General features: G+C 41.2%; 1 protein-coding gene across 1 annotated transcript in view; it reads right to left on the reverse strand.

Moving 5' to 3' along the window:
• The window catches only part of Ide (insulin degrading enzyme), a 95874-nt gene that overhangs the window by 48731 nt on the left and 36904 nt on the right, over positions 1 to 10239 (reverse strand). The window contains exons 5-7 of the mRNA XM_028773473.1: positions 4081 to 4203; positions 891 to 1003; positions 316 to 478 (exon numbers count right to left, since the gene is read on the reverse strand). Of these exons, the coding sequence (XP_028629306.1) occupies positions 316 to 478; positions 891 to 1003; positions 4081 to 4203 (399 nt within the window). The remainder of the gene's footprint in view (positions 1 to 315; positions 479 to 890; positions 1004 to 4080; positions 4204 to 10239) is intronic.

The raw sequence follows: 10239 nt of genomic DNA on the forward strand, positions 1-10239 counted from the left end.
AAAAAAAAAAAAAAAAAAAAAAAAAAAAGAGTAAAGCATTTGTCTAGCATGTACAAAGGTCTGGGTTCAATTCCAACATGTATGATGATAACTTTTAAAATAGCTCACTATCACTGATCAATAAATACTAAAGGGTAAAACAGATTTCTGAAAAGGAGTCGAAAACAAAAAGCAGACACACAGTAACAATGACCACCTTACTCAAAACTCTAACAGTGCATTCCAAAACCCTTCCTTCCTAGGTGGCCTGACGGACCCAGGGAAGGGGGGAGGAGAGATGATGACATTCAGAAGGTGCTGCCCAAAGACACTTACCCTTTGACTTGAGTTCTGACAACAGGCTCCCAGGACCTTCATGCCCAATTAGATGACCGAGATAATGACCAGGATTGGATTTGTAGTACTGCTGAAGGTCTGGTATGGGAAATGTCACATAAAGATTCCTAATGTCCTTAATGGGTACGATTTTATAAAGTTGCTGGGGAGGAAAAACAGACAAATCACAAAAGATTTGTTACATACAACTTCTACAGAGTGAAGTATTTACTAATAATGAAAAATACTTTTTTTGGTAAATCAGCTACCAGACTGCAAAGAAATGATCACAAATAAAGGAATTGGGTTCTCGTTCAGTGCAATTTTTATATGGGCTAAGTGATCTGGGCTTGGTGCCCTAGATCCTAAGGCTGCTTTGGAGCCTTGCCTTCTGGCACTGATAATACTTTTAATAGCCTGCCAAGGTCACAGCTACCAAACTATTCTTAGCATGCAGAGACCAAAACATTTTGGTGCATTTTCACTGATACACATTCCTAACACACATAAAATTTATTAGACTGCCGTGACAGTTATATTCACAAATGAAAAATAACAGAACTGTGTGCACTTACTTTAAGATGTTCTTCTTGGAAAGGGTGCTCAGGAAATTCAGGCAAAGGGACGTTTTTATTCTCTACTTCAGAAAATAACTTCACCACCAGATTAGTCAGGTCATCTAAAGATTCTACAAGAAACAAAAATAGAAAACAGAATTTAACCAATCAGAACTGACGCGCAGACAGAAATTAAGGCTTCAGGACCTTCTGAAATGTCTTATGGCTTTAAAAGGAAAGCCTGAAAAAAATAAAATAAAAAGTCCCCGTATCCAATAAAGACGAAGCAGTCAGAGCCTGCCAGTGCCTACACTGCGTCAGAGGCTCCGCGCAACCCAGAGAGCTACCTCTCACTCACAGTTACTTCTGCTGTATAGACTCAAACATCCAGACGGTCCTCAGAATGTATCACCTCACACATAGATCATCCACATAGACTTTCTTGTAATAAATTCAAACCAAGTATCAAAGACAACAGAATACCAGCCGTGTTCCTGGCTGGCTAGGAATTCACTTTGTAGACTAGGCTAGCCTGGAATTCAGAGATCCACCTGCTTCTGCCTCTCAAATGCTGAGACGAAAGGTGTGCACTACCACAACTACTACTTAGCTGTATTTAGGAAAGTTTACACAGCCAGACAAAAGGCAGACCAGGATTAATTGTTTTATGACAAGTGAACTCAAGAATGATAAAATATATTTGATACAAGAGATGTCAGATGGAGAGGCATGGAGGCATTTACCTATAATCCCAGTCTGGCAGCCAACTTTAGAGGTTTGTGAGTTCTAGGCCGGTCTGGGCTATTTATTATAAGTGTTACACAAGAAAAAAAATGTCAGAGGATATGTTTATTTACTGATGGAACATAAAACTTGAGGCACGGTGGACTGCCAACTATTTTGTCAACATCAAGTATCAATGACAGTAAAGTCTTTCTACAAGGTAAGCTGGAACTCTTCAGTATTTCTACCATTAAAGTATAAAACCACAATGGGGTTTCTTTTTTCTTTTAACATGTGCCTGCATGTATGTATGTGTACCACATGCATGCCTGGTGCCCATGGAAGGCAAAAGGGTATGTCAAGATCCCCTGGAACTAGAGTAATGGACACCTGTGAGCCACTGTGTAAGTGCTAGGAACCAAACTCAGGTCCCCTGCAAGAGAAACAAGTACTCTTAAGCACTGAGCCATCTCTCCAGCCCCACAATGTAACTTTTTAAAGGTAAGGCATCAGAATAATACTGCCAGTCTGACTTTCCCACTAAGCTGAGAGCACCAGAGGCCGGGGAACTGAGTCTCTTCTAACTTTGTGATACTAGTACCGGGCAATGTAGGAGGAGCTAAGGTGGGAGGAGTAAGGAGAGGAAGAGGAGGAGTTGGGAGAGGAAGAGAAAAAGGAAGAGGAGGAGCTAGAGAGGGCAGAGATGTAGGAGGATGGAGACCCACACAGGTATGAAGAACACTCGTGGGGAACAACTTATAAACTTATAATTAGGTTAGCTAATTGGGATACAACTCTCTTTGTATGGGCATCTTGTTATTAATCATTATCAAACATATAAAGCCTTTGATTAATCTATAAGAATTAGAGTCTCATTCTCTTACTGGGCCCGCATGGATGGCGGAATGGTCTGGGCAATGCCCTGCCTTGTGGAGACAGCGTGGAAGATTGGCAGAGCCATCTCTCACGCTGGCATCTAGTGGGTGGCAGGGTTGGTGTTTCTGGTGAGCTGGTTCTAGCTGCAGCATGCATGTGGCCTCAGGCTGAGAAACATGGCAGCTGGGCTAGGCAGAGCCGCTGCAGCTTAGATAGTCGGCTTGAGCCAGAGGCCAGTTTTAAATAATTACCACAACAGGGAAACTTCAATATCTACATTTATCATTACTTATTTGCCAAATGTTTAGATGATATTTGCTGCTATAACCAGAGGAACAGCTACAGCAAAGCCAGAAAACAATGTTTTTGTCCCTTTGTAACAGAGACCCCTCCACATGGCTAGTCTTCCTCTTGTCCCAAAAGAAAAAAAATGAATCATCTATTGATCCCGGGATCAGTGTCCTGATCAGGAAAACGAAACATTGGATGTTTTCAGACCCTTACTCTAACTAAATCAAGACCATTGAGGGTGGAGCGCATGCTTAATTTAGCTAATGCTATTAGTGCTATCCAAAACAGATTGACAGACGTCATCGTGCATTTTATCTAAGATACAAACCAGCTTGTATGTACCTAGTTTCCAGGACTGAGCTCTACATACCCAGTAGTACCGAACAGTCTATATATCTTTAGTATTTTTAGTTACATTTATTTCCACGTATGTGAGTGTGCCTGCATGCGGAGGCGGAAAACCTCCAGTTCCCATCGCTATTTCACAAATTCAAAGTCAGATGTTTAGAAAAGTGCCAAACCTCATGGGCTCACAGCCACAGGGCTAAGCAGGCAGTGGGTCTGACCTTCCAAATCAGGCTGTCGGTCTCTATAAAGTGTGAGTTCTAACTGCTACACCACACTCATGCACTTTTAGTATCTGTTTTTCCATTCTGTCTTGTATCCAACCCAAATTTAATTTTAGGCCAGGCTCCCACTTATAATCCCAGCGCTTGTGGGGAGGAGGATTACCACAAACTTGAGGCCAGGCTGCTCTATGCAGTGTGACCCTGCCTCAAATAACAATAAAAGTAAACTGCCTTCAGAAGGACTAGGGCAACTGAAAGTCCCAGTTACCACCAGCAATAGAGAACAGCAGCTACATCCAGGGGCAGCCCTGCTCCAAGCACGGCGGGGACAAAACCCAACAGTTTGACAGGGAAACACGTGTGCTCACTGAGCCACACCTCAAAAGGAGCCTCACTGCTCAGATGCGCCCTCCCTTCTCCCAGTGTCTGTTTTCCTTTCCTTTGCAGATTCCTGACTGCTATAAGGTGAATCTGGCACTCTTCATGTATCCTGTCCCTGCTTTTACATATTTAGAAAACGTACTAGTAATTCACGTGCTCTTCAGGTCTCCACTTAAAGCTGTCTAAACTTCTTTTTGGAAGACAGTTCCTTTAAGTAAAATTCCCATTTGTTGATCATTTTCAAAACTATAAGCAGATAAACACCTGTACCTAAATCCTTCTAATACTTTGTAAATAGTCAAAACGGACAAACAAAACAAAACAAAAAACATTTCACAGATGGTCTGAAGTTTTGAGCAGTTTCTCACCTCGACCTAAAACACAAATTGCCATCAGGTTGGATGAATAATACGTAGAATGAAATTTCAGGAGTTCTTCTCTTACATCAATGCCTTCTTGGTTGGGCCGAGTCTCTAGAGTATATTTGTTTCCTAAAAATGAATGAAAAGATATTTCTTAGAAAAGGCAAAACTTTGTAAACTTTACAGTTTCTTTCTTTTTTTTTTTTTTTTTGGTTTTTCGAGACAGGGTTTCTCTGTATAGCCCGGGCTGTCCTGGAACTCACTCTGTAGACCAGGCTGGCCTCGAACTCAGAAATCCACCTGCCTCTACCTCCCAAGTGCTGGGATTAAAGGCGTGCGCCGCCGCCGCCACCACCCGGCAACTTTACAATTTCATTATTACTGACATTGCTGTAAGATGAACTTAAGAAACTAAAACACATTAGCCAACTATGTTTAAACATGAATAAACAGGGTGGGGCAATACTGTAAAAATAGATTATTGATGTTGTTTGTTTGTTTGAAGTAAGATCTCTAGGTAGCTCTGGCTGCTCTGGAATTCAATATGTAAACTAAGCTGGCCTTGAACTCAGGTCTGCCTACCTTTGCCTACACCACTGACTATTTTCAAATAGAGTTTTCCATAAAGAACTAAAAATGCTATATGAAAGCTTTGCTTCTTGGACTAAATATGGTAGCATTTGCTTACGATCCTACCAGTGAGAGGAGGCTGAATCAGAAAAATTGCAGACTTGGTTTACATAGTGAGTTTGAGGTCCACCTGGGTTAAACAGTAAGACTTTGTCTAAAAACAACAGCAAACAAGAAGAAAAACAGCAAATGGGGAAAAGAATCTGCAGGGTATAGGTATTATGGCCATTTTTAGATCAAATGAGATCCACTGGTTTCCACTCACACTCACTCTGATTCTCAATTCCCTGTGCATCCTATAATTAACTCAACAGACTTGCTAGGGGAATCTTTGGGGAATTTACCAAGTTACTTGTGGAAAGAAAAGAATGAATTTACTATTCTGAGAAGAAACATTAAATTTGTGATGTGAATGCTCATGGGTTTCACCTAAATTGGGAAAAATAGGATGCGGTGCTATTTTTATAGCTCTGAAGTGATGGATGTGGTATGCCGGTGTAAGCTCTCTTATGAGAGTTAAGGTAAAACCACAGGTCAAAACCAGTGACGTTCTGAAAGGCCCTGTAAATTAGGGACTGCCGCTGCAGTGAGGTGCAGGAAGGAATCCTAGTGTATGCACGTATCACACAAAAGATACATGTATTCCAGATGGTAAAAAATAAAATAAACACTATAGCTAGAAAAGCAGTGAAAAAATGCTGAATAAACGGTCCTGAGGATCTTTTCCTACCCAAAAGCCCACATCTAGAGGGCAATGTGAATAGAGCCGAGAAAACAACTACAAATTCCGTCTCCACACTGTCCTAAGTCGGTGCTAATTTAGTTGGGGTCACTTGTACCAAACTATAATGCTGCCGCTTGGATCCTGAATCCTACCCTGCTCCGCCAATACTGAAGCAAGCCCTAGCTCTGACTGAGGACATCTCGCACCCTAGGTCTGCTGAGAGAGAGTCCTGCCTTGGCTGGCATTCCTGACAATGAGGAATTCTTGTCCTGCCTCCATCAGGTGAAACAAAGTAACTAGAAAGGCCTCCAAACCTGTCTAAGGAGTCACTTACTTTATCTGTAAAACAGGAGACTGATAGGGAGACATGCCCAGTGGTGAAAGGTGAGGATCGATCCCTAACTCCTTCACTGTCCCACTGTGACACAGACATCTTAGGTTGTTGCAGAGCTTTAGAAATGGGAGAGCTGGGGATGAAGCTCAGTGGGGAGCGCGCTTGTCTAGCATGTCCTCGGCACATCCTCAGCACCACAAGGAAAAGAGTGTGAGGCACAAGTGAAGAGGGCTTGGAACTGAAAAATCCATTAACTACACTGTGCATTTTCATTATAACAATCACTTTAAGTTTTATTTAATACAAAAAGTATACGAACTTAGTACTAATGTCTGCATATTTTCACTCTAACAACTATTTGAAATTGTATTGAAGACAAAAAAAAAAAAACCAGCCAACTAAGCAACCAAACATATAAGCAGTATTAGTAATCCAAATGTTAATTTTCAAGAAAATAAAACTGACTTCTCTATATAGTTTGAGGCCAGCAATGTATGTCTTCTACTGTGAGAAGGAATCAGTGCGATGTTTTAGAAATTTGTCTTAAAGGCTATAGGTATCTTTGGGCTGAAGAGTCCCCAGACCTACATGGTGGCTTCACAACCATCAGTAGCTCTAGTCTCGGGGGATCTGATACCTTTTTCTGATCTCCTTGGGCACTAAGAACACATGTGGTATACATACATGCAGATAAAACGCTTATACACATAGGCAAAAAAATTTAAGTTCTTTCATCTTAGTATTCTTTTTTTTTTTTTTTTTTGGTTTTTCGAGACAAGGTATCTCTGTGTAGCCTTGGCTGTCCTGGAACTCACTCTGTAGACCAGGCTAGCCTCGAACTCTCGAACTCAGAGATCCGCCTGCCTCTGCCTCCCAAGTGCTGGGATTAAAGGCGTGCACTACCACCGCCCAGCTCATCTTAGTATTCTAATAATCCTGAACAATAAATACTACAGTTTTTTAATGCATATAAATTTTCCCGGAAAACTTAAAAGGGCAATTCCAATATAAATGGCTGAGTATATGCAAGTAAAAGATACGTGTTCTACAAAGAGGACTTCAGGAGAAATCTCCCAAGTGCCATCATCAAGCACCTCTATACTTGATTGATTCAGTTCTGGTTTTTTAGTAAAATGTCTAGCTCTCCATAGCTATCCTTCCCCAAAAGAAAAGCAGAGGTGAAGAGTGTAACTCAATGGTGGATTACTTGTTGAACAGGCATGGAGTTCTATACCCAGCATCATAAAAACAAAGGAATAATAAACAAACAAACGAATGAATGAATAAACATTTAGGGAGGGGCAGTAGTGACACATGCCTTTAATCACAGCACTTGGGAGGCAGAGGCAGGTGGATCAAAAGTGTTTGAGGCCAGCCTCGTCTATACAAGAGAGTTCTAAGACAGCCAGGGCTACACAGAGAAACTCTGTCTTGAAAAACAAAACAAACAAAACAATATATATAATATATATATGATATATTATATATATATAATATGTATTTTATATGTAATATGTGTTTTTGTTTTATTATATAAAATATATAAATGAAAAAGCTTAGGAAATAATACGGATTAAGTTAGTTAAAAATACGGAGTGTTTTTATATCCACAAGTGTATAGTGATACTCAAAAAACAAATTAGTTATCTCTGAAGGATGGCAGGAAACCAGCACACTATTTTGAAAATTTGCAAACAAATAAAATGAATCAAGCATTTGCCTTGCTTTTCGTGCAATGATTGTACCGCTGGCCCACCAAATAGTAGAAAGGGGGATTTTCTATTCATTGCATCTACAAGCTAATAATCAACAGAGAATAACAGAAGTAAGAAAGTCAGAAGTAGAGAGGGAAGACACTGAGGATCAATATTTACTATTCCACAGACAGACAAAGAGACATCACATGCCCATTAGAAGAACATCACTATCATAAAGTTGTCATGTTAAAAGTCAAGGGCAGGAAGCCAACCAGCCCAGCATGAGTTCTGCTTGCGTCTGTGACTGGCCCAGTTGGCAGGAGCTGATGCTGCTGTGGTCACTATTTTAGGCTACAGATCATGGCTGGTACATCACTGAATATTTCCACTGAACTCTGTGAAGAATTCAGATAGAGCACTGAGTGGCTAGTGAAGAAAAGCTCTCGTCCTATCGATTACACATACTCCACTCACACATCACAGCGGTATCCTGCCTTTGTCTGTGATAGGGTACCATGTGACCCAGACTACCTTAAACTCTCTATGTAGCTGAGGATGGCCTTGTTTGAGCTCCTGATCCTTTGGCCTCTACCTCCCAAATGCAGCAATTACAGGGTAGACCATCACATACCACCATACGTTTTTTATAACTGATTCTCAGAATAATGTGTCCTTGCTACAAGCCTGAGAGGATAGGACACTTGATTCTAAGTGGCTTTTGGAATGTGGCTTTGACCCAAATATCTGTGACAGCGGATGGGGGGTGGAGGTGGGGACAGACTTTCAGCTACAGCAGCCTGAGGGGATGTGGACATCTGCCAGTCAGTGCATACATTTGTTGTTTCTTTGTCTCGCTGGCCCAACAAATGGTTTTACAATGGAACATACTAGAACTCCGGTTCAAGATATATTCAGGGTAGAAGCTTTGGAACTAGTTTTATATTTTTGTAAATCTAATCAGATTTGGGAGCAGAAGAAATGGCTCAGGAATTAAGAACCCAAGTTCTGATCTTAGCACCCACATCAAGTGACGAATAACCACCTATAACTCCAGTTTCAAAGGAAACTGATACCCTCTTCTGGCTTCCATAAACACTCACATACATGGCATACATAGAACACACAGATAAACAACATACATGATAATCAAGGTGACCAATCTATATAAATGTTATGTTTAAAATTAATTATTCCACCAGACATGGTGGCACATGCCTTTAATCCCAGCACTTGGGAGGCAGAGGTCAGTGGATCTCTGTAAGTTCAAGGCCAACCTGGTATACATAGTGAGTTCCAGGACAGCCAGGACTGTGTAGGGAAACACTATGTCAAAACAAAAAAATTAAAAATTAAAAAAAAATATTAGTAATTCCTTTTAAAGTATGATTTATTTGTATTCTAAACTGTGTATACAACATCCAGTAATAGCACTATATATCTATAAATTGTTTAATTAAAAAAATTAATCTGATCCAATACCTGCCATTTTGTGAGAACACCAAAGAGAAGAGTTAGAATCAAAATGGATTCTAACAGAAGATTTCTAGGAAACAACACAGAGAAAATTTTCTTGGTATTGGCCATGGCAATGGCTTTGATAGCATATCACAGATTCAAGCTGCATAAGCGAATAAATGGAACTATATGAAACTAACAAACCTTTACACAAAAGATCAAAGGAAACCAACAAAATGAAAAGGCAACCCATGCCTCCTAAAAGATGTGCACAGCGCACATGTGACAGTGAGGGGGCACCCCACATCTGCACAGAACCCTCACAACTCCGAGGCAGAAAACAAGGAGCCTGATCAAATTATGGTCAGGGGAGGACAGATACGGATGTGGGGTGTGTGTGTGTGTGTGGCTGTAACGCCAGCACTCAGAGGCCAGCCTGGACTGTGAGTCAAAGGTCATTATGGGCTACATCAGCAACACACAACTGTAATCACAGCACTCAGGGAGCTGAGGGGAAAGACTGTGACTTTAAGACCCTGTCTCAAAACCCTAAACAAAAACAAGCCAACCAAAACACAAAACACTCTAGGGAAGCATTCAGTAAAAGCCAGCAAGGTGGGAGGAGAAAGGAAAAAAGAGATGGTGGTATTGGAAAATCGTGCCTGATCTGACGCCTGGGAAATCCTGGGTTGGCCTGACTTCCTCACCTAAACTTTATCCCTGCTAGTGCAGACAATGCCCTTCACATACTGAGAAATAAAAAATAACTTGTCAAGTAAACGTGGCCCCATTCATAATCTTGGAACTTGTTACATAAGGTTACATAACAATTTCCAGTACACAACAATTAAGAACATCGGCACCCACAGCAGAAGCACAGCCCCGCCCACAGTCCACCTAAGTGTCAAACAGAGTCGCCCACACCCTTGGCTTCTGCTTCATCTCCTTCCCAGAAGACTACACCCAGTTGCTTTCAGTGTCTAAGGGGTTCCAGCTGGAGAAATCCATCACTTGAGAATAACCATGAACACATCTCCTCTCCTGCTCCCAGACTGCTCTTGGGAATACTCAACTGCTCCCACTCTAGCCCCTGTGGACTGGGGACACAAGAACCCACAATCACATACCTAAACCAAACTCAGAAGAGCAAAGCCTTCCAATTTAAGAAGCTATAGAGCTAAAACCAAAGGTATGTATACAAAAAAGAAGAAAAGCCATATGGACACCTACCAGGGCTTCAGATTTAAAAAGAAGTAATGTAAAAAAAGAAAGAAGGAAAGACTGTGGGGGTCAGGCCTGTGATCCTAGCACTTGGGAGGCCAGGG

Source organism: Grammomys surdaster, unplaced genomic scaffold (genome assembly GCF_004785775.1).
Source record: "Grammomys surdaster isolate TR1022 unplaced genomic scaffold, NIH_TR_1.0 229, whole genome shotgun sequence".
Classification (NCBI taxonomy): Eukaryota; Metazoa; Chordata; class Mammalia; order Rodentia; family Muridae; genus Grammomys; species Grammomys surdaster.